Genomic DNA, 27,295 nt, shown 5'->3' with positions numbered 1-27,295 from the left:
AGACTGTGCGCATTAGAATATAATCGTCTCCCGAAATTTGAAATTGGAAAAGAAGAGGAAAGAATAAAACAGAATAGAATAGAATAGAACAGAAAATAAAAGTATAGACTAGAAAACAAAATAATAGAATAGAAAATAATACAATAGAACAGAATAGAAAAGGATAGAATAGAAATGAATAGAGAAGGGTAGAAAATAAAAGAATAGAATAGGAAAAATTGAATAGAATATTAAAAAATAAAATAGATTTATATAATATATATATAAATATAATGTAATATAATATAGCCGTCTTTTTGAAAGGGGGGGGTAACACGCTTGGGGTAACGCGTTTCGTAACATGCCAGTTTGCTCCTTTGTCAATACTTCAAATTTAATTTGAATACTTTGAATCCAATCGAAAAATTTGAATCCAGTCAAAAATGAACAGACGAAACTAAACGAATTGCGTTACAAATGCAACTAAATTAGTAACATAACAAGTCAATCTGAAACAAAACAAATGTTTTCACTCTGCACATGTCTAATAACCTTTGCTTATTGGAGAACTCTGACTGAGTGGGGGAGGGTGTGTTGGACTTCTGCAGAGAGACCGCTGCTTCCACATAAAGTATGGGTCCTTCTCTGCAGCTGCTGGCAGGGCACAGGCTTTTTTACTCTGAGGCTGCTTTCTAAAAAAAAAAAAAAAAAAAAAAGATTTTGCGCTTCTTTTGTTTTGATAGCCCCGGAATGTATTTAGTAAAAACAGGATAGAGGATCGGGAGCCGACATCTCGGACTCCTCACCTTCATTCTTTCTTTGCTGTACAGCGAGCATCTCATTCAGTGTATGTGTGTGGGGAGGGGGGAGGGTAACGGACCTATTCAGAGAGACTGCTGCTTCCACACAAGGGTCCTTCTCTGCAGCATGCTGGCAGAGGACAGGCTTTTTTTTTTTTTACTCTGGCTGTGGTTGCTTTCTAAAGAAAATGAACTGTTATGCCCTGTACACACGGTCAGACATTCCAACCACAAAATCCGTTGGATTTTTTCCGACGGATTTTGTCCTAAACTGGTGTTGCATACACACGGACGGTCGGACAAAGTTGTCGGAAAATCCGATCGATGACGTTCGTTCATTGCGGCGGGGACTACGTTGAGGCTAGTAGCCAATAGCTTTGGTCTTGTAATTTGATCTGAGCATGCGTGGCACTCTGTCCGATTGGAATTCTCTATAAACGTTCGGATTTTTTTGTCGGAAAATTTGAGATCCTGCTCTCAAATCTTTTCTGTCCGAATTTCCAACGGAAAAAGTTCCGATAGAGCCCACACACGGTCGGATTTTCCGATAATATAATCCGATCGGACCTTTTCCGACGGAATTTGCGACCGTGTGTACAGGGTATAAGACTTTGCACATCTTTTGTCTTGATGCACCAGGAACGTATGTAGGTGATTTAAACGAAAAGTTTGATTGGACTTTATCCAATTCAATAAAAAATGATACGGCGTTCATATCGTCGGCAATGGCCACTAATGCTTTGTGAATGCCAGGGAGGTGGGGCTACATGCAGATTGTTCATTGTGCATTGGAATCTCACCCACAAAGTATTGTTCTGTCTTATGGATGTTCTACCAGACCCGTAACACTATAGCAGAGATATGGACCAATCACACAGACCGGGAAGATCCATTATCAGGCATGGCTGCTGTGTAGTGGTTGGGAGAGAGGGAGCCAACATGGACGATCGTGGAAGATACCAGGACTGGTCATGGAGAGATTTCTAGTTATGCAATCATACAATCAGACTTTCATTGTGTATGGAGCCCCAGCCCCATAGAGTTTTAGAATCGTTGTGCCCATAGCTGCTAATTATGTCATTATTCCTGAAGAAGGAAAGTTTTTTTCATCTAACAAAACCTCCTACTAGCAAAAATACCGACTCTCACTTGTCATATTCCCTATTCATACATTCAGGAGGGATCCGATATACAATGACAGATCCCTACCGGGCACAGAATACACAACTAAAACTAAAGAGTGCAAAATCGGGTGCAGCTGTATATGGTAGCCAATCAGCTTCTAACTTCAATGTGTTCAATTAAGCTTTTACAATAAAACCTGCAAGCTGATTGGCTCCCATGTACAGCTGCACCAGATTTTGCACTCTCTAGTTTTAGTAAATCCACCCCCATAGAATAATACATCTCAGCATTCCAAAATCCTAAATCTCAGAATATTTCTTCTTCTCTCATCTCTCTCTCTCTCTCTCTCTCTCTCTCTCTCTCTCGTTTTCTCTCTCATTCCTCTGAGTCTCTCTCTCTCAATGTCTTTATTTATGTATTTCTATATTTCTTTCTCTCTCTTGCTCTAAATCACTCTCATTCGCCCCCGCTTTTTTACTCTCTTCTTTTATTCTCTACTTCTCTCTCTCGTTCCTTCGCTCTCACTTTTTTATTCTCTCTCATTTTCTCTGTCTCTTTTATTTTCTTTCTTTTTAAATTTGTCTCCTTATCTCTATCTCTCTTATTCTCTCTCACACTTTAATTCTCTCTATCCATCTATCTCTCTATCAATCTCATCCTCTCTCTTTTTAATTCTCTATCTCTCTATCTATCTCATTCTCGCTCTTTCGCTCTCTTTTATTCTTTCTCTTTTTTATTCTATCTTTCTCTCCTTTTTTCTTTCTCTCTTTTTCTTGTCTTCTTTCTCCCTTTTCTTAAATTAATGCATTTTTTTAAACTTGCAAACACATGTATCATATGCCTTGTGTTGCATTCTCTTTCTTTTTTTATTTTCTCTCTCTCATTCTCTCTTTTATTTATCCCCTCTTTATTTCTGTCTCTTTACTGTCTCTTTCTCACCCTTTTTGTTATTTTCTCTCTCCTTGTGTCTCTCTCTCTCTCTCTCTTTCTCTGTCTATCTATCTATCTATCTATCTATCTATCTATCTATCTATCTATCTATCTATCTATCTATCTATCTATCTATCTATCTATCATCTATCTCATCCTCTCTCTTTTTTATTCTATCTTTCTCTCATTCTTTCTCTTGCTCTCTCTTTCTTCTTTATTTTATCTTTCTCTCCTTTCTCCTTCTGATTTTAATTAGTGTATTTTTTAACTTACAAACACATAATATAATATGCCTTGCTTTGCGTTACATTCACTCTCTCTCTTTTATTTTCTCCGTCTCTCTCTGATTCTCTCTTTTTATCCCCTCTTTAAATCTCTTGTTGTTCTATCTTTCGCTCTCTTTTTTATTCTCTCTTATTCTATAATTTTCTCCTTCTTACGCTCTCTCTTTTTTTTTTATTCTGCCTTTCTTTCTCTCTCTCTCTTTTTCACATTCCCTCTTTCTCTCTCCCTCTCTCTCTATTCAATACCCTCTTTCTCTCTCCTTTCCAATTTTTTATTCTTCCTATCTCTTTCCATTTCCTCCTCTCTTTCTCTCTCTCTCATTCTCTTTTTTATTCTCCTTCTCTCATTCTTTTCGTCTATCTTTCCTTCCCTCTTTGTTCTTATCTCTTTCTCTCTCTCGTTTTTACTATCTCTCTCTATCTCTCTTCTTTGTCCCACAGTATTTAATACCCTCTTTCTCACTCCTTTCCATTTTTTTATTCTTCCTATCTCTTTCCATTTCCTCCTCTCTCTCTCTCATTCTCTCTTTTTTATTCTCCTTCTCTCATTCTTTTAGTCTATCGTTCCTTCCCTCTTTCTCTTTTTTCTTCTCTCTTTCTCTCTCTCTTTTTTACTATCTCTCTCTCTCTCCTTTGTCCCTCTCTATTTAATACTCACTTTCTCTCTCCTTTCCAATTTTTTATTCTTCCTATCTCTTTCCATTTCCTCATCTTTCTCTCTCATTCTTTCTTTTTTATTCTCCTCTCTCATTCTTTTAGTCTATCGTTCCTTGCCTCTTTCTCTTTTTTTTCCTCTCTTTTTATTCTCTCTCTCACTCCCTCTCTCCTTTGTCCCTCTCTATTTAATTCTCTCTTTCTCTCTCCTTTCCATTTTTTTATTCTCCCTATCTCTATCCATCTCCTTCCCCCCCCCCTCTTTTTTTTATTCCTCCCCTCTCTCTCTCTCTTTTAGTCTATCGTTCTCTCCTTCTTTCTCTCTCTTTTTTATTCTCTTTCTCTCTCTCTTTATTTAATTATCTTTTTCTTTCTCCTTTCAATTTTTTTATTCTCCCTATCTCTATCCATCTCCCCCCCCCCTCTTTTTTTTATTCCTCCCTCTCTCTCTCTCTCTTTTAGTCTATCGTTCTCTCCTTCTTTCTCTCTCTTTTTTATTCTCTTTCTCTCTCTCTCTCTCTATTTAATTATCTTTTTCTTTCTCCTTTCCATTTTTTATTCTCCTTATCTCTATCCATCTCCTCCCCCCCCCCCCTCTCTTTTTTTATTCTCCCCCCTCTCTTTTTTTCTATGTTCTCTCCTTCTCTCTATTTAATTCTCTCTTTCTTTATCCTTTCCATTTTTTATTCTCCCTATCTCTATCCATCTCCTCCCCCCCCCCCCTCTCTTTTTTTATTCTCCCCCTCTCTTTTTTTCTATGTTCTCTCCTTCTCTCTATTTAATTCTCTCTTTCTTTATCCTTTCCGTTTTTTTATTCTCCCTATCTCTATCCATCTCTCTCTTTTCTATTTTCCCTCTCTCACCCTCTCTCCTGTACCATCTCTCTCTCTCTCTATATATATATATATATCAGCTCCATCCTCACAGTTCTATAGCCTCTGCCCTGCAATCCTGAACATCCTCAGCATTGCTGATTCATAAGAGCGCCCAGGAATGCCATATACGATCGTTGTCAGGCTGACACGGAATAAACCCAGAAGAACAATGCCGCTTACCGTCTCAGCTGTGGACAGGGTACGGCGACATGTAGGGGCGACGGGGCTCTGCCCTAAAGATGCCCTGTCTGCTGCTGCGTCCCCAGCACTGAAACTTCATGGCAAAAGCATCGATCGCTCTGCTGCCAAATCCGGTGTAGCAGGTGTGTTCTCCCAGAGGATTGCAGACGGAGGAGGCTGGGAGCTCTCAGCCCCGGTGTCCCTGTGCTCTGCCTGTGTCCCCAGGAACAGAGGATGCTGCAGGCTGTGAGGACTGAGCAACACACAGACTGCAGGGAGAGGCAGCAGAGAGAGAAGACGGCGGCGGAGGCTCTGCTGTGATGTCAGCAGAGGGGATGAGGAGGAGAGGATGCTATTCACTTTCACTGCGCTGCTTCTCACTGCCCCCTCCAGGTTCAATCCAAGGCCCCGATCACATCGAACGTTCTATGTGCGCTACAACGCAGGATCAGAGCGCGCTGACAGCGCAGGAGGACTAGCCACCATTATAATCTATGAAGCTCTTCACCTCATTGGGGTGAATTTATTAAAGGCAAATAGGGGTTGATTTACTAAAGGCAAATAGACTGTGCACTTTGCAAAATGCAGGTGGACTCTGCAAGTTGCAGTTGCTCCAGAGATTAGTAAAGGAGGTAAAGCTTCACTTTGCAAAGTGTAACCAATTACATGCAAGAAAAATAAATAATAAAATTATATATATATATATATATATATATATATATATATATATATATATATATATATATTTATATTTAGCAAAAAGTATATATATATACTAAATATATATAATAAATAAATTATATATATATATATATATATATATATATATATATATATATATATATATATATATATATATATATATATAATTTAATTATATATATTATTATATTATATATTATAATTATATATATTATTATATATATATATATATTTAGCAAAAAGTATATATATATATATATATGTACTAAATATATATAATAAATTTATATATATATATATATATATATATATATATATATATATATATATATATATATATATAAAACATTTTTGCTTGCACGTGATTGGATGATAGAAGTCAGCGGAGCTTCTGCTCATTTACTAAGCTCTGGGGCAACTGCAACTTGCAGAGTGCACCTGCATTTTGCAAAGTGCACAGTCTATTTACCTTTAGTAAATCAACCCCTATTTGCCTTTAATAAATTCACCCCCAATGAGGTGAAGAGCTTCATAGATTATAATGGTGGCTAGTCCTCCTGCGCTGTCAGCGCGCTCTGTGCGAAGTGCACAGTCTATTTGCCTTTGGTAAATCAACCACCCTTTGCAAGTGCAATTGCCCCCCTAACTTAGCAAGAGCTCTTTGACACTGGTGCACTTTTAAAAAAAAAACACATATCGCATTTTTAAAGCATTTTCAATGTGTTTTTGGTTCATTTCTGAATTCTCGTCTCCCAGCATGCACTTGTGAAACTTATGGACATATGACTCAAAATAAAGCACTACGGATGCCTTTTTTTATGCATTTTTTTTTTTACGTTTCTGCTGCGTTTCCTATAGAAATCAATGGGAGGGGCATTTTTGGTGTGGTTTTGAAGATGCAGCATGCAGGACTTTTCCAAACGCAGAGCAACAACGTGAACAGTTACATAAGGATTTAAAGAGGAATCATTTTCATGCACTTTTTTTTCACGCTGGAAAGGTATATTTTAGCGCAGCAAAAGCGCATCAGTGTGAAAGGGGCCTAAGAGCTAGTTTACACTACATGCGTTCCAGTGCTTTTGTTTTTCCTGCATCCAAAATGCATAGAAAGTAGGTTACATGGATGGCATAGTTCACACTGGGAGTGCAGTTCCAGTGTGTTCCGGTTACAGAAAAAAAAAGTAGAACGTGCCGCATTTTTTTTTTGCACAGAACTGTACTGGAGTATGATAAAACACATAAAAAATGCACCGGGATGCAGGGCCGTCTTTAATATTGATTGGACCCTTGGCAAAAAATTTCTTGGCCCCCCCCCCCCCCCCCCATGCAATTTTGCTCTCCACCTGCTCTGAGACATACAATAAATATCAGCTAGACTTAAAATCAGTTTACTGTATCAGATCAGGCAGCAATTGCGGTTACAGCATATCGTTACTGCTTAATGGCTGCTTAGGGCAGAGCTGGGCAGCATTAGTACCATCACTTCACACTGAGATATCAGGACACAGTACAGGACTAAAACTTCAAGGGACAAGGGAATTTACACTGGGATAGTTGGCAAGTATGAGGCAGCTGCTTTGGGCCCCACAACAATGACAGGGCCCAGGGCAGCTGCCCCTTTTGCCCTGCCTTAAAGACGGCCCTGCCGGGATGCATCAGAAAGCATCAAAACGCACGGGACCCCAGTACAGTAAAAAAAAAAAACAGGAAGAGGAAGAAAAAAAAAGGAGGAAAAAAAGTATCTGGAATGCATCAAAAACGCACATGCAGAAATGCACCTGGAATAGATCTGGAGGACATTTGTGTGGTGTGAAGTAGCCCTAAATGAGGAGAAGCTCTACTAACTTCCATTGTCCAATCATGTGCAAGCAATAATTCAGTTTTTTCTATATATAATTTTCCTTGCACGATATTGGGTATTCTTTGCAAAGTGAAGCTTCACCTCATTGATTAACCTCTTCCTGCCCAAATGACAGCTGGGCGGCGCGGCTCTCATTCTAGGTGGACCGTTCTCGGGCACCCGTGGGGGCGCACATCGCGAGGACCGGTGGTGACTGGTGTGGTTGACGCAGGGGGAAGCCGCCAAGGAGGAGATGCAGAGGGAAGCCACAAAGGAGAAAACACAGGGGGAAGCCGCAGAGGAGGAGACACAGGGGGAAGCCGCCAAGGCGGAGACACAGGGGGAAGCCACAGAGGAGGAGATGCAGGGGGAAGCAGCCAAGGAGGAGATGCAGGGGGAAGCCGCCAAGGAGGAGGCACAGGGGAAAGCCACGAGGAGGAAACGCAGGGGGAAGCTACCAAGGAGGAGGCACAAGGGGGGGCCACAGAGGAAGAGACGCAGGGGGAAGTAGCTGAGGAGGAGACGCAGGGGGAAGCCACAGAGGAGGAAACGCAGGGGGAAGCCACCAAGGAGGAGATGCAGAGGGAAGCCACGGAGGAGGAAACAAAGGGGGAAGCCGCAGAGGAGGAGACGCAGGGGGAAGCCGCCAAGGAGGAGACACAGGGGGAAGCCACAGAGGAGGAGACGCAGGGGGAAGCAGCCAAGGAGGAGATGCAGGGGGAAGCCGCCAAGGAGGAGGCACAGGGGAAAGCCACGAGGAGGAAACGCAGGGGGAAGCTGCCAAGGAGGAGGCACAAGGGGGGGGCCACAGAGGAAGAGACGCAGGGGGAAGTAGCTGAGGAGGAGACGCAGGGGGAAGCCACAGAGGAGGAAACGCAGGGGGAAGCCACCAAGGAGGAGATGCAGAGGGAAGCCACGGAGGAGGAAACAAAGGGGGAAGCCGCAGAGGAGGAGACGCAGGGGAAAGCCGCAGAGGAGGCAACGCAGGGGGAAGCCCCCAAGGAGTAGATGCAGGGGGGAGCCACAGAGGAGGAGAGGGAAGCCACAGAGGAGGAAACGCAGGGGGAAGACACCAAGGAGGAGACGCAGGGGGGAGCCACAGAGGATGAGATGCAGGGGGAAGTCGCCAAGGAGGAGACGCAGGGGGAAGCCGCAGAGGAGGAAATGCAGGAGAGAGCCCCCAAGGAGGAGACGCAGGGGGGAGCCACAGAGGAGGAGAGGGAAGCCACAGAAGAGGAAACGCAGGGGAAAGACACCAAGGAGGAGACGCAGGGGGGAGCCACAGAGGATGAGACGCAGGGGGAAGTCGCCAAGGAGGAGACGCAGGGGGAAGCCTCAGAGGGGGAAACGCAGGGGTAAGCAGCCAAGGAGGAGACGCAGGGGGAAGCCGCCGAGGAGGAGATGCAGGGGGAAGCCGCCGAGGAGGAGGCACAGGCGGAAGCCACCGAGGAGGAAACGCAGGGGGAAGCCGCCAAGGAAGAGACGCAAGAGGAAGCCGCAGAGGAGGAAACGCAGGGGGAAGCCGCCAAGGAGGAGATGCAGAGGGAAGCCACAGAGGAGGAAACACAGGAGGAAGCTGCAGAGGAGGAAACGCAGGGGGAAGCCCCCAAGGAGGAGACGCAGGGGAGAGCCCCCAAGGAGGAGACGCAGGGGGGAGCCACAGAGGAGGAGAGGGAAGTCACAGAGGAGGAAACGCAGGGGGAGGCCACCAAGGAGGAGACGCAGGGAGGAGCCACAGAGCATGAGACGCAGGGGGAAGTCGCGGAGGAGGAGACAAACGGGGAAGCCGCCGAGGAGGAGATGCAGGGCGAAGCCGCCGAGGAGGAGACACAGGAGGAAGCTGCCAAAGGTGCCCTGAACCCTGAAGCCTGAATGGGGTAATTGCCGGACTGGTGGGTGGACGGGCGAGCGATGGGGGGGTTTGTTTGCCTGAATGGGGTAATTGCGGGACTGGTGGGTGGACGGGCAAGCAATGGGGGGTTTGTTTGCCTGAATGGGGTAATTGTGGGACTGGTGGGCGGACGGCGAGCAATGGGGGGTTTGTTTGCCTGAATGGGGTAATTGTGGGACTGGTGGGCGGACAGGTGAGCGATGGAGGGGGTTCGTTTGCCGATCGACCGAGCGATGGGGGGTTTGACGGACCGGGGCAGAAGAAAAAAAATTGGAGCACCAGCCGCCACTGCTTGTGATGCTTGGATCTGGGGTGGGATATATTAGTCAGCAAGGTAGGCCCCTAAAAAGTTGGTACTTACCTTGTGTCGCCAAAAAGCAGCATGAGTAGTACCAGCTCCCAAATCCTGATCCGAAGAAGCCAGCGTGTGATTATTCTTACCGGCAACAATGCAAAACTGATACATCAGTTCTGGGTGGAGTCACCCTTTAAGGATGTCCACCTGTCCTGTGATGGGCCTCATTCTTCTCGGCGCCCAATACCAGGAGGACACACGGATCCTCCGCTGCCAAATCGTTTATGACTATGTAAGACGCAGCAAAGATTTCATCAGTGAGTGTAATAATTCACATGTAATCTCAAATTTCCACCGCTCTCCTCTCCCCGCCCCCCCCCCCCCCCCCCCAATTCCCCGGTGAACGCATTAAACAAAACAACGACTGCGAGCGAGGAAAATAGACCGGAGAAAACAAACCTTGCAACTATATAGATGCATCAAAACAAGGGAGGCGATCCGGGGGGAATGGAGGCAGAAGACTTTCACGGAATGTTTCCATATTTTAGCGGCATTCCATAACCTGCACTGGAACAAAGGATTTGATTGGTCGCTTTCCCCTCCTGGCTCTGGGTGTCATAAACGGCGCTCATTGTAGGAGTAGATACTGGAGATCTGCGGCGTACAGATCGATTTTCCACCAATACTTCATGCTGTATTTATGGTGCATTCAGACCAAAGCAAAGGGGTTGAGTAGACACTTCAAGAGCAGTTCCTCCAGAGCTTAGTAAATGTGCAGAAGCTCTGCTAATTTTCATCATCCAATCATGTGCAAGCAAAAAAATACTGTTTTTTGTCATTTTCCTTGCACGTGATTGCGTATTCTTTGCAAAGTCAAAAGGAGAAAAATGGGGTCACATAGTGTGATTCTGTTTTAAATGTAAAACATTTATTGAAAAAAATTATAAAATGGTCACTCACATTTGAGAAGACATTAAAAGCATATGGATAAAACCAAGTAATGCAGTGGCATCAGCAGAGCCCGCCCCGGCGTCCCGACGTTTCGTCCCATTTCACCCAGATTCACAGTCACATTATTCTTTTCCATATTATATGGATTATATGCACTTTATATGCGCTTACATTTTTCATTATTGTTGGGCAATCTTAATTTTATTGTGTATTTATCTGCACGTTTATATATTGTATCGATTTTTATTGGAAATAATCTCATTGTTTATTTCATTTTTCATCAGCGCTGCACTATATTACTATTATATTACTTTAATTGTTCACTAATCTACAGATTATCTGATGTGCTGGCAGCATATCACTATTTGTATAAGACAGCGCGCTTTTTTTTCCACATATTTTTATATACATTCTTTGCAAAGTCAAGCCTTAAGCCCCGTACACACGTTTAGATAATCGTACGAAAAATAAAGCTTTCGAAGCGATCGTATGATAACCGGAACGTTAGTACAGAGCTATCGAGAGCTGATCATGACAGTTCATCCGATATTATTCTATCGGACATGCACGATCATTTTTTTCGGACGATGCCAGATTTTCATTTAATCAATACAACTATCAATCGAAAATACAATAAACACGTGACATCACTTCCGAATTTTTATTCTGTCGTATGGGAATTTTAGAGAGATTAGCATGCAAAAAAAGAAAAATCATTTGTCCGATAATCTCATCGTGTGTACCGGGCATTACCTTATATACTAAGCTCTGGAGCAACTGCACTTGCAAAGTACACAATCTATTTGCCTTCAGTAAATCCACCCCACAGTACAAATCCACTGCAGGGGACAGATTTTCTCTAAGGCCCCTTTCACGCTGGGGAGGTGGGTGCACTGGCGGTAAAACGCAGCTATTTTTAGCAGCGCTTTACCACCAATTCAGCTGCAAGCGGGGCGCTTTTACCCTCCGTTAGTGGCTGAGAAAGGGTTAAAACCACCGCAAAGCGCTGCTACAGCAGCGCTATGCCGGCGGTATAGCCACGCTGCCCCATTGATTTCAATGGGCAGGAACGATGAAGGAGTGGTGTATACACCGCTCCTTCACCGCCCAATGATGCTGCTAGCAGGACTTTTTTTACCGTCCCGCCAACGCACCGCTCCAGTGTGAAAGCCCTCGGGGGCTTTCACATTGGAGACACAGCAGCGGCTCTTTCAGAGCGCTTTGCAGGCGCTACTTTTAGCACTGTAGCGCCTGCAAAGTGCTCCAGTGTATGAGTTCTAAAACACGGGTCTCCAAACTTCACAGTACGAAGGCCACATTGTATATTTTATAAATTTAGAAATAAAATTTGAATTAATAAATATGTTTTACTTGGAGGTTTTGGTAACCAGCATGATATGATTCAGAGCCACAGAAATGTTTTTTAGTGGAACAAAGCAAAGACAGTCCAATTAAATTGAGTTCCCCCCCCCCCACTTTAGAGATCCAATCACAGTTCCCCCAGTGACGGATCTTCTATGAGTGTAATGTGTGCGAAACTGCCAGAGTCACAAATGTCACGCTTGCAAATGGGCCCTTGGTTCGCCACTATGGGGGTCCCCAGCCCCCCCCCCCCCCCCCGCCCTTGCATTTACTTTCAAATTCACCTAACCAGCAGAATGCCAAATTCTCCTTTACACCGTGGTCCGCAACATTTCCCTTTACATCCAGGTCCACAGGGTTCCCCTTTACATTTGGGTCTGCAGAGTTCCCCTTTACATCAGTGTCTGCAGCATTTTCCTTTACATTCTGGTCCACAGGGTTCCCCTTTACATTTAGGTTTGCAGAGTTCCCCTTTACATTTGGGTCTGCAGAGTTCCCCTTTACATCAGGGTCCACAGCATTTCCCTTTATATCACGGTCCGCAGGGTTCCCCTTTACATCAGGGTCCGCAGAGTTCCCCTTTACATTTGGGTCTGCAGAGTTCCCCTTTACATCAGGGTCCACATCATTTCCCTTTATATCACGGTCCACAGGGTTCCCCTTTACATTTGAGTTTGCACAGTTCCCCTTTACATTTGGGTTTGCAGAGTTCCCCTTTACATCAGGGTACCTACCCACTGTAAAGGGGAATCCTGCAGGCTCTGATGTACTATAAAGAGGAGCTCTGATGTATAGGGGTCTCTGGGAACACTGGGAGCTCTGATGTAAAGGGGAAACTCTGTAAAGGGCCTTGGGATTAGTGGGAAGGGCCCTGAGCTCTGGTCGGGGGGCCTATCGTGCATCGGGGCCCTGATTGTTCTGGCTATGCGTCTGACACGGGCCTTGAGGGAAGTATGACCCACTGTGCTCTAACACACATTGCACACATTCCACCTGTGCTCCAAAATGCCTCCCTTCCGCTCTTACAGTATGTGCCCTCCCCGCAGCACTGATCCCCTGTGGCTCCCCTGCAGCTGCCGGCTTCTCCTCCTCTCTTCTCCTGAATAGAAATTCTCTGTAGAGAGACTTCTATTCATTCATCTGCAGTGCAGCTGAGTCTGGAGGAAAGAGGAATAAGGACTCTATGTCCTCAGTCCCTTTGTCTCAAAAAAGTGTCATCAGGGGTCTCACGGGGCATGCTAGAAAGTACGCCCGTGCAAGGTTGTGTTTACCTGCATGGGGATGCACAGGTGTTCCAAACATCCCGTGCAGGCAGTCCCATAGATGTCAGTTTGGAAGCTGCGTCTGCACAAATACAGCCGCTATTTTGTATTTGAGGGCTGTGCATCCCCACTCATACTGATGTAAGATTGGGAGCAACAGCTGTGTCCATGCAGCCGTCGATGAATGGGACTGCCTGCACAGGGATGCACCTAACACCTGCACATCCCATACGTGTAAACACAGCCCTCACATGGGCATACACTTCAGTTCACCCCATGTTAACGCACCTTACTAGGAATTTTCTAAGGTACGTTATGTTTATGTGTGCTAATAATGGATTTATTGTATTTGTAGTGATAGCAGAGATTTAATAAACTAGTGCGGGGGTCCTAAAAAATCAACTATTGAGGGGGATCAGTCTGTTGTTCAGTTAAATCCCCCTATGTCGGTCTGAATGTCCTGGGGGCAATTTTGCTGGGCGGACAAACTGACCTGGGCGGGGGGAGGTTGTACTGGGGGACAAACTGACCTTAGGGGGAAGGATTATACCGAGGATCAGACTGACCTGAAGGGGATTATACTATTGTGGGGTTCGTACTGGGGGTCAGTCTGTCATCCCGTACAATCCCCCTATGTCATTCTGAATTACCTGGGGGCAATTGTACTGGGAAAAAACTGACTGGGGGGAGATTATACTGGGGGACAAATTGACCTGAGGGGGTTATACTGGAGGACAGACTGACCTGGGGAAGATTATACTGGGGGACAAATTGACCTGGGGAGGAAGGATTATACTGGGGATCAGGCTAACCTGGAAGGGATTATACTGGGGGACAGATTGTACTTTGGAAGGGGGGGGGGGGGGATAATACTGGTAGACAGAATAACCTAGGGGAGATTGTAAAGGGGGCAGACTGACCTAGGGAAGATAATCTTGGGGGACAAATTGACCTGAGGGGGAAGGAATATACCGGGGATCAGACTGACCTGAAGGGGATTATACTATTGTGCGGATCGTACTGGGGTTCAGTCTGTCTTCCCTTACAATCCCTCTATGTCAGTCTGAATGACCTGGGGGCAATTGTACTGGGGGACAAAATGACCTGGGGGGGGTTATACTGGAGGACAGACTGACCTGGGGGAGATTATACTGGGGACAAATTGACCTGAGGGGGAAGGATTATACTGGGGATCAGTCTGACTTGGAGAGGATTGTACTATTAAGGGGATCGTACTGGGGGTCAGTCTGTCGTCCCGTACAATCTCCTTATGTCAGTCTGAATGAGGGGATGGACAAACTGACCTGGCCTTGACCTAGGGGGGTTATACTGGAGGACAGATTGACCTTGAGGAGGTTTTACTGGGATACTGGAGGATAGACTGACCTGGGAGAGAATGTACTGGGGGACAAATTGACCGGGGGGGGGGGGGGTTATACTGGAGGACAGACTGATCTGGGGAAGTTTATACTGGGGGACAAATTGACCTGGGGAGGAAGGATTATACTGGGGACAGATTGTACTTTGGAGAAGGGGGGGGGGGGGGGGGGGGGGGGGTTATACTGAGAGACAGAATAACCTAAGGGGGATTGTAAAGGGGACAGACTGACCTGGGGAAGATTATACTAGGGGACAAATTTACCTGGGGAGGAAGGATTATACCGGGGATCAGACTGACCTGGAGGGGATTATATTGGGGACAGATTGTACTTTGGAGGGGGGAAGTATACTGGGGGACAGCCAGACCTGGGGGGGGGAAGGATTATACTGGGGGACAGAATAATCTTGGGATTGTAAAGGTGACACACTGACTTGAGGTGGAAGGATTGTACTGGGGGATAGACTGACCTTGTCTTATTTAACCCCACCCCTTAAGTCCCTCTCACCGTCAACGTAATTTGGCCACAGACACTGTTCGCCCTTACATCAGGGTTCCCATGTCATCAGAGCACCCCCCTTACATGAGTGTCCCTTCTTACATCAGGGTTCCCATCAGAGCCCCTCCTTACATCACAGTTCCAATCAAAGCCCCCCTTACATCAGAACCTCCCTCTAATCAGAGTCCCCACTTACATGAGAGTCCCTTCAAACGCCTAAAAAATAGGCCAAAATCAAAAAACAAAAGATGCTCAAGTCTGCATCCAGCCTTAGGTGTTGGTATTTGACAGTTTCCATCATTGCCCGTCTGATAAAAGGTTGTCCCTGGGACAGGAAGTGAGAGGAAATCTCTCTAATGGGGTACCAGTAGTACACCCAGCAGGGGTTCTAATTCTCCCCAACTCTATACAAACTTAAAAAATAAAAATAAAATTGCCATTCCATACAAATATGTTAATGCATTTCTGAGTTCAGTGATTGGTTTTCCGCCTACTTTATATTCCGGGTTGTTGACGGCATTGAGTCATGCGAAGGTTGCTCTGCCCTTGTGATGTAATTATGTAGCGGATTGTAATCTGTGAGTACATGAATGGTGCATACACGGCCACTATATACCTGACTCCCACAAGATCATTTAAAAGGGCTTCCTAGTCATGGAATGAGTCATTCCTCATCTATACAGAGACGAACGATTTCCTCCGTTGTTTGTCATTTCACTTTTCCAACTTAAAGCCGTATTAAAGCCAAAAGCAAACATTTATTATATTGCAGCTTACCAATACTCAGATGTGATGGCCGCATACCGTTTCCTTTTTTTAGATTTTCTTTCTCATGCTCATCTGGTGATCTGGCCAGTAAGGCTCCATTGACACTTCAAAATCGTGCGATTCCCAGTGCGATTTTACATTGCGACTTCTGACTTTTTTTCAAATTTGGATGGGTGATACTTGGATGCAACTTTTGGTCAAGCAGCGGGCGGCCGCGGGGTCCTTAACAACCAGTGGCTAGCAGGTTGTTAAGGAGTGGGCAGCTGCCGCGTTTTTAACAATGGTTGACTTATCAGCTGTCAGCAGGATTCCCTGCTGACAGCTGAATGTAAACAAAAGAATGAATAGAAGAAAACTGTGTGGGGATCAGTGTTGGTCATCTTACTTTAAAAAAGTAATTAGTTAAGTTACAAATGACTTCTCCCAAAAAGTAATTGCGCTAGTAACTCAGTTACTACATTGCAAAAGTAAATAGTTACTCAGCAAAGTAACTGACTTTTTTTAAAATATCCTATAGACGGGACTAGTGAGGGAAGTGAATGTCGCTGCCTCCATCGGCGAAATTGACACCATCGCCTGGTATGGATTTAAAGGGGAACCCCTATGCCGAAAAAACGGCGTGGGGGTCCCCCCAAAGTCCATACCAGACCCTTATCTGAGCACGCAGCAAGGTCAGTCAGGAAAGGGTGTGGGGATGAGCGAGCGCCCCCCCCTTCCTGAGCCGTACCAGGCCGCATGCCCTCAACATTGGGGGTGCTTTGGGGAAGGGGGGGCCCTGCGGCCCCCCCACCCCAAAGCACCTTGTCTCCATGTTGATGAGGACAAGGGCCTCTTCCCGACAACCCTGGCCATTGGTTGTCGGGGTCTACGGGTGGGGGGCTTATCAGAATCCCGGAGCCCCCTTTAATAAGGTGGCCTCCTACCCTATGTGAATGAGTATGGGGTACATTGTACCCCTACTCATTCACCTGGGTAAAAAAGTGTACATAAAAAAAACACAACACAGGTTTTTAAAGTAATTTATTAATCAGCTCTCTTCTGCTGTCTTCGTCTTCGTCTGACTTGCTCTGTTCGGCCCCTTCTCCCGCTCTCCGGCGTCTTCTCCCTCTCTCTCCGGTTCTTCACCTGGGCTCCTCTACTATCCTCCGTCCCAGCATGCCTTGAGACCTGACGTCATAAGGGGTGGGGCCACCATGTGACATCGCCCGGTGACCACGCCCCATTCATATATAAGTGATCACGCAGCCCTCACACGGCATTACAGTGGGAGAGAGCGTTGAGTCAACATTGGAAGAAGAAAGAAGAGAGAAGAGGGAAGAAGGACGGAGGAGACCGGGCTCCTCCGCTAGTAAAAGAGCTACAAGAATATAGCGGAGGAGCCCAGAAGAAGAACCGGAGAGAGCGAGAGAAGACGCCGGAGAGCGGGAGAAGAGGCCCGAACAGAGCGCAGAAGTCGGAAAAAGACCCCGAAGACGGAAGAAGACCTCCGGAGCTGATTAATAAATTACTTTAAAAACCTGTGTTGTGCTTTTTTATGTACACTTTTTCTCCAGGTGAATGAGTAGGGGTACGATGTACCCCATACTCATTCCCATAGGGTAGGGGGCCGGAATCTGGGGGCCCCCTTATTAAAGGGGGCTCCCGGATTTTGATAAGCCCCCCCCCCCCACAGACCCCGACAACCAACGACCAGGGTTGTCGGGAAGAGGCCCTTGTCCTCATCAACATGGGGACAAGATGCTTTGGAGTGCGGGGGCCGCAGAGCCCCCCTTCCCTAAAGCACCCCCCCATGTTGAGGGCATGCAGCCTGGAATGGCTCAGGAGGGGGGGGGCTTGCTCGTTCCCCACCCCCTTTCCTGACCAGCCAGGCTGCGTGCTCGGATAAGGGTCTGGTATGGACTTTGGGGGGACCCCCACACCGTTTTTTCGGCGTAGGGGTTCCCCTTTAAATCCATACCAGGCGACAGGGCTAGCGAGGTGTCAATCTCGCCGATGGAGGCGGCGACATTCACCTCCTTCGCTAGTCCTGTCTACCTGGTCCCGGGCGGTAGATGTATTTGCAGTAACGCCGCCCAAGTAATGGGAATTGCGTTACCATGAGGGGAAGAGTAATCAGTTAGATTACTTGTTACCCTCTAAAGTAACTGCATTACATAACTGTTTATTTACATCACTGGTGGGGATCCCCCCCCCCCCATGCCTACCAGGCCCCTCAGGTTTTTTTTTTTTAAACGGTGTGGGATCCCTCCTACAATCCATACTGATTTTGAGGGGAACCCTACACCAGAATGTAAAAGAAAAATGCTGTGGGGGGGTCCACCCAAAATCAATACCAGACCCTTATCTGAGCATGCAGGCCAGGAGGGGGGGGGGGGGTGAGCGAGCACCCCCCCCCCCCCAAACCATACCAGGCCACATGCCCTCAACATTGGTAGGTGCTTTGGTGAGTACAAGGGCCTCTTGCCCACAACCCTGGCCCAGTGGTTGTGAGAGTGTGGGGGGAGACAGAATCTGGAAGACCCCTTTAACAAGGGAGCCCCCAGATCTCAGGCCCCCACATATGAGAATGAGTATGGGGTACATAGTGCTCCTACTCATTCACAAAAAAAAGAGTAGTGTAAATAAAGACAGGAGCCAGTTTTTGACAAGTCCTTTATTAAAATAAAAAAAATGTCCCTCCCGGTGTAGATCCATCGTCAATTCTGATTATTGGCGCTCTGCCGACCCACATAGAAAAAAGAGGTCCGCTCCCGACGCTGGTTCTGGACAACAGACAGCTCCACTTCATAGCTGACACTAAATGTACTAAGGGGTGGGGATCCCCAGGCCAGCATTCATCATGATTGACGTTGGGTCTACTTTGGGGGACATTTATTTATTTATTTTTCTGTTTTTTGAATAAAGGATTTGTCAAAAACTGGCTGTGTGTTTTTATTTACTTTGAATATTTTTTTGGTGAATGAGACGGGGTACTATGCACCTCATAATCATTCACTTGTTAAAGCTTCCAGATTCCGATAATTCACCCCCAGCATACCCACAACCGGACCAGGGTTGTGAGAAAAACGCCATTGTGTTCATCAACATGGGAACAAGTTGCTTCGGGGCAGGGGGGGGGGGGGCACACCCCCATGTTGAGGGCATGTGACCTTGTATGATTCAAGAGGGGTGGGGACACTTACTCGTCCCACCCCCCCTTTCCTGACCTACCAGGCTGCATGCTCGGATAAGGGTCTGGTATGAATAATTTTTTTTGGGGGGGGGGGGTCCTCCACGTCTATTTAAAAAAAATCCACATCTATCCCTTTGTTTACAATCAGCTGTCAGAGGGGAATCCCCCTGACTGCTGATGAGTCTTCGGTTGTTAGAGACGTGGTGGTTGTCCGCTCCTTAACCACTTCAGCCCCAGAAGATTTGGCTGCTGAAAGACCAGACCAAATTTTTGCGATTCGCCACTGCGTCGTTGTAACTGACAATTACGCGGTCGTGCGGCGTTGTACCCAAACAAAATTTACGTCCTTTTTTTCCCGCAAATAGAGCTTTCTTTTGGTGGTATTTGATCACCTCTGCGGTTTGTATTTTTTGTGCTATAAACAAAAAAAAAGCGACAAGTTTGAAAAAAAAACACAATATTTTGTACTTTTTGCTATAATAAATATCTTCATTTAAAAAAAAAAAAGCTAATTTTTTTTCCCTCAGTTTAGGCTGATATGAATTCTTCTACACATTTGGTAATAAAAAAGGCAATAAGCATATATTGATTGGTTTGCGCAAAAGTTATTGTGTCTATAAAATAGGGGATAGATTTATAGCATTTTTTTTTTACTAGTAGTAATGGTGGTGATCTGCTATTTTTATTGTGACTGCGACATTATGGTGGATACATCGGACACTTTTGACACATTTTTGGGACCATTGGCATTTATACAGCGATCAGTGCTATAAAAATGCATTGATTACTGTAAAAATTTCACTAGCAGGGAAGGGTTAACACTAGGGTGTGATCAAGGGGTCAAGTGTGTTCCCTGGGAGGTGATTCTAACTGAAGGGGGATGGGACTGACTATAGGAGATGACAGATTATGGTTCCTAGCTATTAGTAACTCACGATCTGTCTCTCCTCTCCTCACAGAACAGGGATGTATGTGTTCACACACACACACATCCCTGTTCTGCCGCTCGTGCCCGCGATCGCTCGTGGTCGGCGGTCATCGTGACCGCCCGTCACGAGCATCGGCACTCCCGCAATGCAGCGGACGCACCTGCTATCCCGCTTATAGCAACGACAGTTCGTGGGATCGTGCCGACCTTCCGCAGTATAATGACGGCGGCTTGTCGGCAAGCGCTTAAAGACCCGTTATTCACTGAGTATTAAAGCGGAGGTCCACCCTAAAGTGGACCTTCCGCTCATTGGAACCCTCCCCCCCTCCGGCGCCACAATTGGCACCTTTCAGGGGGGAGGGGGGTGCAGGTACCTGTACAGTACAGGTATCTGCACCACTTCCGGCGTAGATTCTGCAGAAGGTACGCCCCTTTCCGCAGAATCTACGCCCCTTTCCGAAAGTCCCCCGCTGCCTGCTGGGAAACACACGGATCCCAGAGACAGCGGGGACCGTCCTTATTGCGCAGCGCGACTTGCGCATGCACAGTAGGGAACCGGGAAATGAAGCCGAAAGGCTCCACTTCCTGATTCCCATACCCAAGATGGCGGCGGCAGCACCCGAGAGATGATCGAGAGATCGGCTTCGGGTGCCGACATCGCGGGCGCGCTGGGCGGGGAAGTGTCATTGTTTTAAAAGTCAGCAGCTGCAGTATTTGTAGCTGCTGGCTTTAAAAAAAAAAAAAAAAACGGCGGACTCCCGCTTTAAGGACACCGGCAGACACTCACTCCTAAACCACCATGTTGTTTACTGGCTGTTATGTAGTGGGCACCCGCTTGCATCCTTAACAACTAGGATGTGCTTCCAAAGCCAGACAAAACCGTTGCATGGAAAACATTCAGGTGCGACTTTCATGCTACTTTTGAGAGTTTACATTGAAGTCTATAGCACTCGCGTCACATGTAAGTCAGACCCAAGTAGTGGGTGAACTACTTTGAAGTCGCATAGATATGAACGGTACTCATTGTAAAACATGTGGTGCGACTTTTATATCCAAAAGTCACATGACAAGTTGCACAAGTGTGAATAGAGCCTTTTTTTTTTTCAACAGAACAAGCTGTCTTGCAAAAGTAGAAATTAGATCAGACAAACCATTTGCCACTGGCAGGGGTGCTTTCAATAATCAGCTTTTATTTATTCATGTAAAATTTTTATCCCAAAAGGACAAATAATGTTTGCTGTAGGCGATTATAAAGTGTGAGCTGGAGTTTGTCTTCATTTTCATACTATATCTAAATCTTCTAGTCCATCTAACACTCCCCTCCCCCAGACTGACAATGCTGCTGTCTGCTGTGCTTCCTGTGCTCCTTCATCCAGAGTTGGGTCCATCTAATACAGGAGGTGTGTTGCTGGCCAGATCAACAGGTGAAAACAGAGAGCAAAAAGCCCCCAAAAAAACCTAACAAAATAAAAAAAACAATGCAGCCATCACATCTGATTATTACACAATAATTATTAAGCGGCAATATATGACATTTTGGGGTTCAAGTTTATTACCACTTTAAGGATCACTGACCTTTTATATAATTATCCTTCAGCCATTCTTTAATAACAGTCACCCAGTTCCTGTTCACTGATTTAGAATAATTATGACATTTTTGTTTGGTGCTTTCAGAATCCGATGTACAATACCAGAAGAATTTATTTAAAGCTGAACAGCAGACAGATTAATGGCACAAATTAATGCAGTTCTGTTTAATTAACACTTTAATAAGTGGCGGGCGCTCCATCAGGGGCACCGCCCTCCCTAATCCATGCGCCTGGCCCCTAATCTACATGCAGGGCGCCGGACGCATGGATTTCAATGGAGTTTTTTTTTTTTTAAGCATATGATTAGAGCCTGAGGCACTCATTGGCTTAAAAAAAGGGTGGGCTCGGGACACAGAGCCCTGCGCCTGGACCCACCCCATTGTGTGACAATAGCGAATTAATATTCACTATTGTCTTCCTGCTTCTCCTCCTGGCTAATCAGGAAGCGACTGGCCAAGAGGAGAAGCGACCGTATTGGCTGGGAGCAGGGAAGGAGGCGCCGAGGAGGAGACGCAGGGGCCCGCGGCCTGGGTAGGGCAAGTGTAGGGCTGATGGGTGGACGGACAAGCAAGCGATGGAGGGGAGTGTTTTTTCACTTATCAACTGAGCCACTCGAGTGGGGGGTGGTCGACTGACCAATCGACTGACCAAATGAACGGAGGGGGGGGTCGGGTGTTTTTGTTTTACCGCCGTCCCCAAAAAATAGAGCACCAGTCGCCACTGACATTAATACATTTACTTTACTAAGTAAAGCCTCTGTACAGCAGGGCTCAGAGAGGAGGATGGGGAAGAAAGAGACAACCAGGTGTGCTGCAGTGCAAGGGGCATGCTGATAGGAGGAGAGAGCGGCGAGAATAAGGGTACGTTCACATGGACCGTCCTGACGGTTTTTCAGGCGGACCTGATCAGATGCTCCATTCACCCTTAAGGCGTGGTGGATGTCGGCAGTGACATGTCCTCTGACATCCGCCGCTCTCCAATCCGATCCAATCCTGTCCGCCAAATCCAGACGGATGGTGGCCAAATTTTCCATCCGTCTGGCGGATTGGATGTGATTGCATGAAAATGGACACCCTATTTCCCCATAGAGGAGAGCGGCACTGTGTCCGTGTCCGCTCTGCACAGGGAGCACAGGGAGCGGAGATGGACCTGTCATCCGCCTGCTCAGTGAGGATCAGTAAGTGGATTCTACAAAACGGAGGTGGCGGAGCCCGTGTGAAAGGGGCCTAAGAGATGAGCTCATCAACCTCCGGCTTCACCCTTCACTGTCCACATGAAGGAGGTGAAGGTGTGGTAAACTGCAATATAATAAATGTTTGCTCTTGGGTTTATCAAGAATTGGAGCTCCCCTAGTGGTGGACTTTTTAGGCACGTACAACAAGTATCAAGTATAAAAAGTACAAAGAAAAGTTTATTGAAAAATAGTATTATAAGAAAAGCTCTTGGGTTTATCACACCTCCCAACTTTTTGAGATAGGAACGAGGGACACCTATCAGCAAAAGTATGCAGGCATAGGACACACCCCTTGCCACGCCCCCTTAAAGGAGAATTGTATAAAAAAAACAAGAATGGCTAAACCCACAAGTGCTTTTTTTTTACCACTACTATTCCTTTATATTGGCTTTTGGAATTTACAAATGCAACAATTTAGAAATCAGATGAAAGGTTTAGCGCCGGAAAACACTTTTTGAAAGATAAAAAGTGCATTTTATACACATCTATATGGATCAGACCAAAATGAGGGACAAATGAGGAGGAATGAGGGACAGAGGGACATTGCTCCAAATCTAGGACAGTCCCTTGAAATCAGGGACAGTTGGGAGCTATGGTTTATTACCACTTTAAAACTTGACTCTCAGGCTGCAATAATAACCCTTAGGTCTCATCCACACAGGATATTAAAAAAACGCCTCTTTTACAGGTGTTTTACTTTTTTTCCCTGCCTTTAAATTCCCCTCTATGTAAGCCTATGGGGTTAATTTAACAAAGGCAAATAGACTGTGCACTCTGCAAGTACAGTTACTCCAGAGCTCCACTTTGCTAAAAAAAAAAAAATCACATGCAAGGGAAAAGAAAAAAAAACAGCATTTTTTGCTTGCACGTAATTGGATGATGGAAGTCAGCAGAGCTTCCCCTCATTTACTAAGCTCTGGAGCAAATGCATTTTGCAAAGTGAAAAAATTATTTTTGCCTTTAGTAAATCAGCCCTTATGTGTCCAGACACGTACAGACGTTTAGAGGCAGAAAAAAAAACGCACCGCCAGTGTGTTCAGGAGTGGAGCATTTGGGCGGAAAAAATACCAAACACACAAAAAACGCACAGCTGCGCACCATAGGTGCATTTGTGTGTTAATGCATTCTACTGGCCAGCATAATATAATATATTGGCCAATAGAATGCATTAACACCAAACGCATGAATGCACATAGGCGTTCAGACGAGGGAAAAAGGGTCCTGTGTGCATAAAGCCCAGGGGCCAATTCACGCTATCTGTGATGACCGACAATGCTTACCGCATTGTAAAACACCTGTCATCGCAGGGCCACACAGGAAACTGTTGTTTCCTATGTGTCCCATTTACACTGCAAAGCAGCCTAGTACTTTGCTGCAGCATGCTGTGGTAAAATGCAGACATGCTGCATTTTATCGCAGCGCACCGACCCAAATCACACTGCAATGTCGGGCAGTGCAGCGCATCGCATTGCAGTGAATGAAGTGCACATTTTGTACACTTCAAATAAAGTTAGTACACTTCAAATAAAGGGAGCAGCGCAATGCGATTAATCGTGCATCCCACGGCCCCCTTAGCGCAGCTGCAATGCAGAGCGGCCTGATCAGTGAATCGCTCCAGCTTCTCTGCAATTTTATGGAGGTGCAGTGTGAATTGGCCCTTAATTTTAAATTGCCGCCTGCAGTACCTTTTTTTCACCACAAGATGTCCTCAGTTTCCTGGGTTGAATGATGAGCAGCGTCGCTCAACCCAGAAGACTGAAGACAGACTGTGAGTGCGGAGGCCCATGACCCCGCTCCCAAGCAGCTAATTCTCAGTCGAAATTCGATCTTTTTTTTTTAATGTTCATGGCAGGTGCCTCCCCTCATTGCACATCCCTGGACTCATGTATAGGGGCTATTGATGTATAGGGCCAACGCTGATATGATGAGGGGCTCTCAAGTATAATGGTACCCCTGATGTATAGGGAGGGCTCTGATGCAAAGGGGGAGGGCTCAGATGTGAAGGAGGAGAGGCTCTGATGCCAAGGGGGGGGCTCTCTCTGATGTGAAGGAGGAGAGACTCTGATGCCAAGGGGGGAGGGATCTGATGTGAAGGAGGGGAGGCTCTGATGCCAAGAGGGGCAGGGGCTCTCTCTGATGTGAAGGAGGGGAGGCTCTGATGCAAAGGGGAAGGGCTCTGATGTGAAGGAGGGGAGGCTCTGATGCCAAGGGGGCAAGGGGGAGGGCTCTGATGTGAAGGAGGGGAGGCTCTGATGCCAAGAGGGGAGGGGGGGCCTTCTCTAATGTGAAGGAGGAGAGGCTCTGATGCAAAGGGGGGAGGGCTCTGATGTAAAGGAGGAGAGGCTCTGATGCCAAGGGGGGAGGAATTATTATCATTATTATTATTATTATCATTATTATTAACAAATAATAAAACATATTGTTATATAAATTCTTCTTGTTGTTATTATTATTATCATTATTATTAATACATAATAATAATTATTGTTATATACATTGTTGTTGTTGTTATTATTATTATTATTATTATCATTAATAATACATAATAATAATTATTGTTGTTATTCTTGCTGTTATTGTTATTATTATCGTTATTATTAAAAAAAAATACAAATTATTGTTATATACATTCTTGTTGTTGGTATTATTATTATTATCATTATTATTATTATTATTAATAAATAATAATAATTAGTGTTATATACATTGTTGTTATTATTATTATTATTATTATTAATAATAATAAATAATAATGATTGATGTTATATACATTATTGTTATTATTATCATTATTATCATTATTATTATTATTAAATAATAATAATTATTGTTATATACATTGTTGTTATTATTATCATTATTATTATTATTATAATTAATAATAATAGTAATAAATAATAATAATTAGTGTTATATACATTGTTGTTATTATTATTATTATTATTATTATTATTAATAATAATAATAATAAATAATAAAAACTATTGTTATATACATTGTTGTTGTTATTATTATCATTATTATCATTATTATTATTATAAATAATAATACTAATAATAATAATAATAAATAATAATAATTAGTGTTATATACATTGTTGTTATTATTATTATAATTAATAATAATACATGATAAAAATTATTGTTATATACATTGTTGTTATTATTATCATTATTATTAATAAATAACAATAATTATTGTTATTTACATTAAAATACTAATTATATATATACCCTGTTTGAATGGGGAACTGCAAAGCTCAGGACGAACCTTGCAGTCCCACAAGCACTTTAATCTTCAGGTTGCAGAACTCTGCATCCCCCCCCCCCCCCCCCCAATCCATCTCTGCAGCATCCTACCTCTTCCTTCCATATAACCGGCATCCACAGCTCCCCCCCCTCCCCCGAGCACACCGAGGAGTTTACAACTCCAAACTTCCACAAGTCATTATTCATCATTGGGCTCTCCGGTAAATTGGGTGCAATGCAGTATCTAGTCTATCTCTCTCTCTCTCCCATGGATTCCAGGAGAACGGTTCCCGGCGTACCTTGTAAAGGCATCCAGCTGCCACCAAATAGCACATTGTTCCTTAACAAAAGAACTGCATTAAACAGCGTCTCTGCAGCTCGGAAAACGCTCCCATTGTGCCGAGATAAAAGCCTCGGCTGATAAAAAGCGTCTTCCCACTTGAAAGACTCCACACAAGACCTCAATTTGCCATCAGGCAAGAATAATAACAAGCCCTTCGCATTACGGGGCGAGATAATTTATTACCACGTGGCACCAAGGCGTACATTTGATGCAGCGGACGGCAGTAACCCCTGGTAACCGGTCGCCTTTTTATGGCCAATGGTGATGAGTAATGGGTCGGTATGGCTTACCGCACTTTGCACACCATCATTGGTGTTTGTAGATGGATGGACTACTTGGTCTTTTTTTTTGCCGCCACTCTTCTAGCTTTCTACGGTTCGCTTTCCAGGAATAGGTCTTAATTCTACTTACCGTACAGCAGGGCATGAGTGGGCTCTTCCAGCGCAGGTTCCTTCTACCCACAGGCGGGGGAGGACCTATTGCTCATTTTCCTGATTGCTGCCCGTTACGGGATTTTTTTTTCTTTTTTTTTGGAGGCCAGCCAGCACAAGGGATGACTGAACGGCCAATCAACGGGCAGAAAGCTGGCAGACTGCACGGAGCTCTCTGTTCATTAGCATCGGTTGCGGAGCTGTCAAGGGTCTGGTACCCAGAGGAAGCAGATGCTGGTAACACCTGACGTTACGGGAGAGCAAGGGGGACAATTAATCTGGGATCTCTAACACAGTTTTTGTCAGGGAGAGCCGAGCGAAGGGCTGCGATGGGGGAAAGCCAAGAGGAGACGCAGAGACAGATAGCGCAGCAATATGGTAATAGGACCAGCAGATCAATAAGTGGGACAAGCACTCTCTGTATTAGAGATAAGGTCAGGCTTACAGCATGTCCTCGCATAGAGAACATCCATCACTGTTCTGTGTTCAGCCTGAATTTATTTACTCGGGGGAATTACTGGAGCAAAGTCTTTATTTTTTATTTTATGAAAAAAAGCTCTACCCTCTAGTTTAGG

At 45.2% G+C, this 27,295-nt stretch overlaps 2 protein-coding genes across 5 annotated transcripts in view; one reads left to right on the top strand and one right to left on the bottom strand.

Moving 5' to 3' along the window:
- OSBPL5 (oxysterol binding protein like 5) overlaps positions 1–26,810 on the bottom strand; it is a 217,283-nt gene extending 190,473 nt beyond the window's left edge. For 2 of the 4 annotated variants that reach the window (XM_077453487.1, XM_077453488.1), the window contains exon 1: positions 9,622–9,872. In XM_077453487.1, the coding sequence (XP_077309613.1) occupies positions 9,622–9,726 (105 nt within the window). In that variant the 5' untranslated portion in view covers positions 9,727–9,872. Of the gene's footprint in view, positions 1–4,827; positions 5,346–9,621; positions 9,873–26,700 lie in introns of those variants that run through there. The other 2 variants (XM_077453489.1, XM_077453490.1) reach the window with 2 other exon arrangements.
- LOC143929540 (uncharacterized) lies at positions 7,499–8,377 on the top strand. The gene has a single exon (XM_077453422.1). The coding sequence runs from the start codon at positions 7,499–7,501 to the stop codon at positions 8,375–8,377; it is 879 nt and encodes a 292-aa protein (XP_077309548.1).
- Positions 26,811–27,295: the final 485 nt, after the last annotated feature.

The sequence above is a fragment of the Lithobates pipiens genome, unplaced genomic scaffold, assembly GCF_037356315.1.
Source record: "Lithobates pipiens isolate NorthernLeopardFrog02 unplaced genomic scaffold, aLitPip1_a1.2 Scaffold_24, whole genome shotgun sequence".
Lineage (NCBI taxonomy): Eukaryota > Metazoa > Chordata > Amphibia > Anura > Ranidae > Lithobates > Lithobates pipiens.
Note: the sequence above shows the minus strand (reverse complement) of the source record. Positions and strands in the feature narration are given on the sequence as shown.

Excerpts from the sequence above, each read along its gene's own strand:
- LOC143929540 (XM_077453422.1), top strand. The coding sequence starts at position 7,499 with ATGACAGCTGGGCGGCGCGGCTCTCATTCTAGGTGGACCGTTCTCGGG.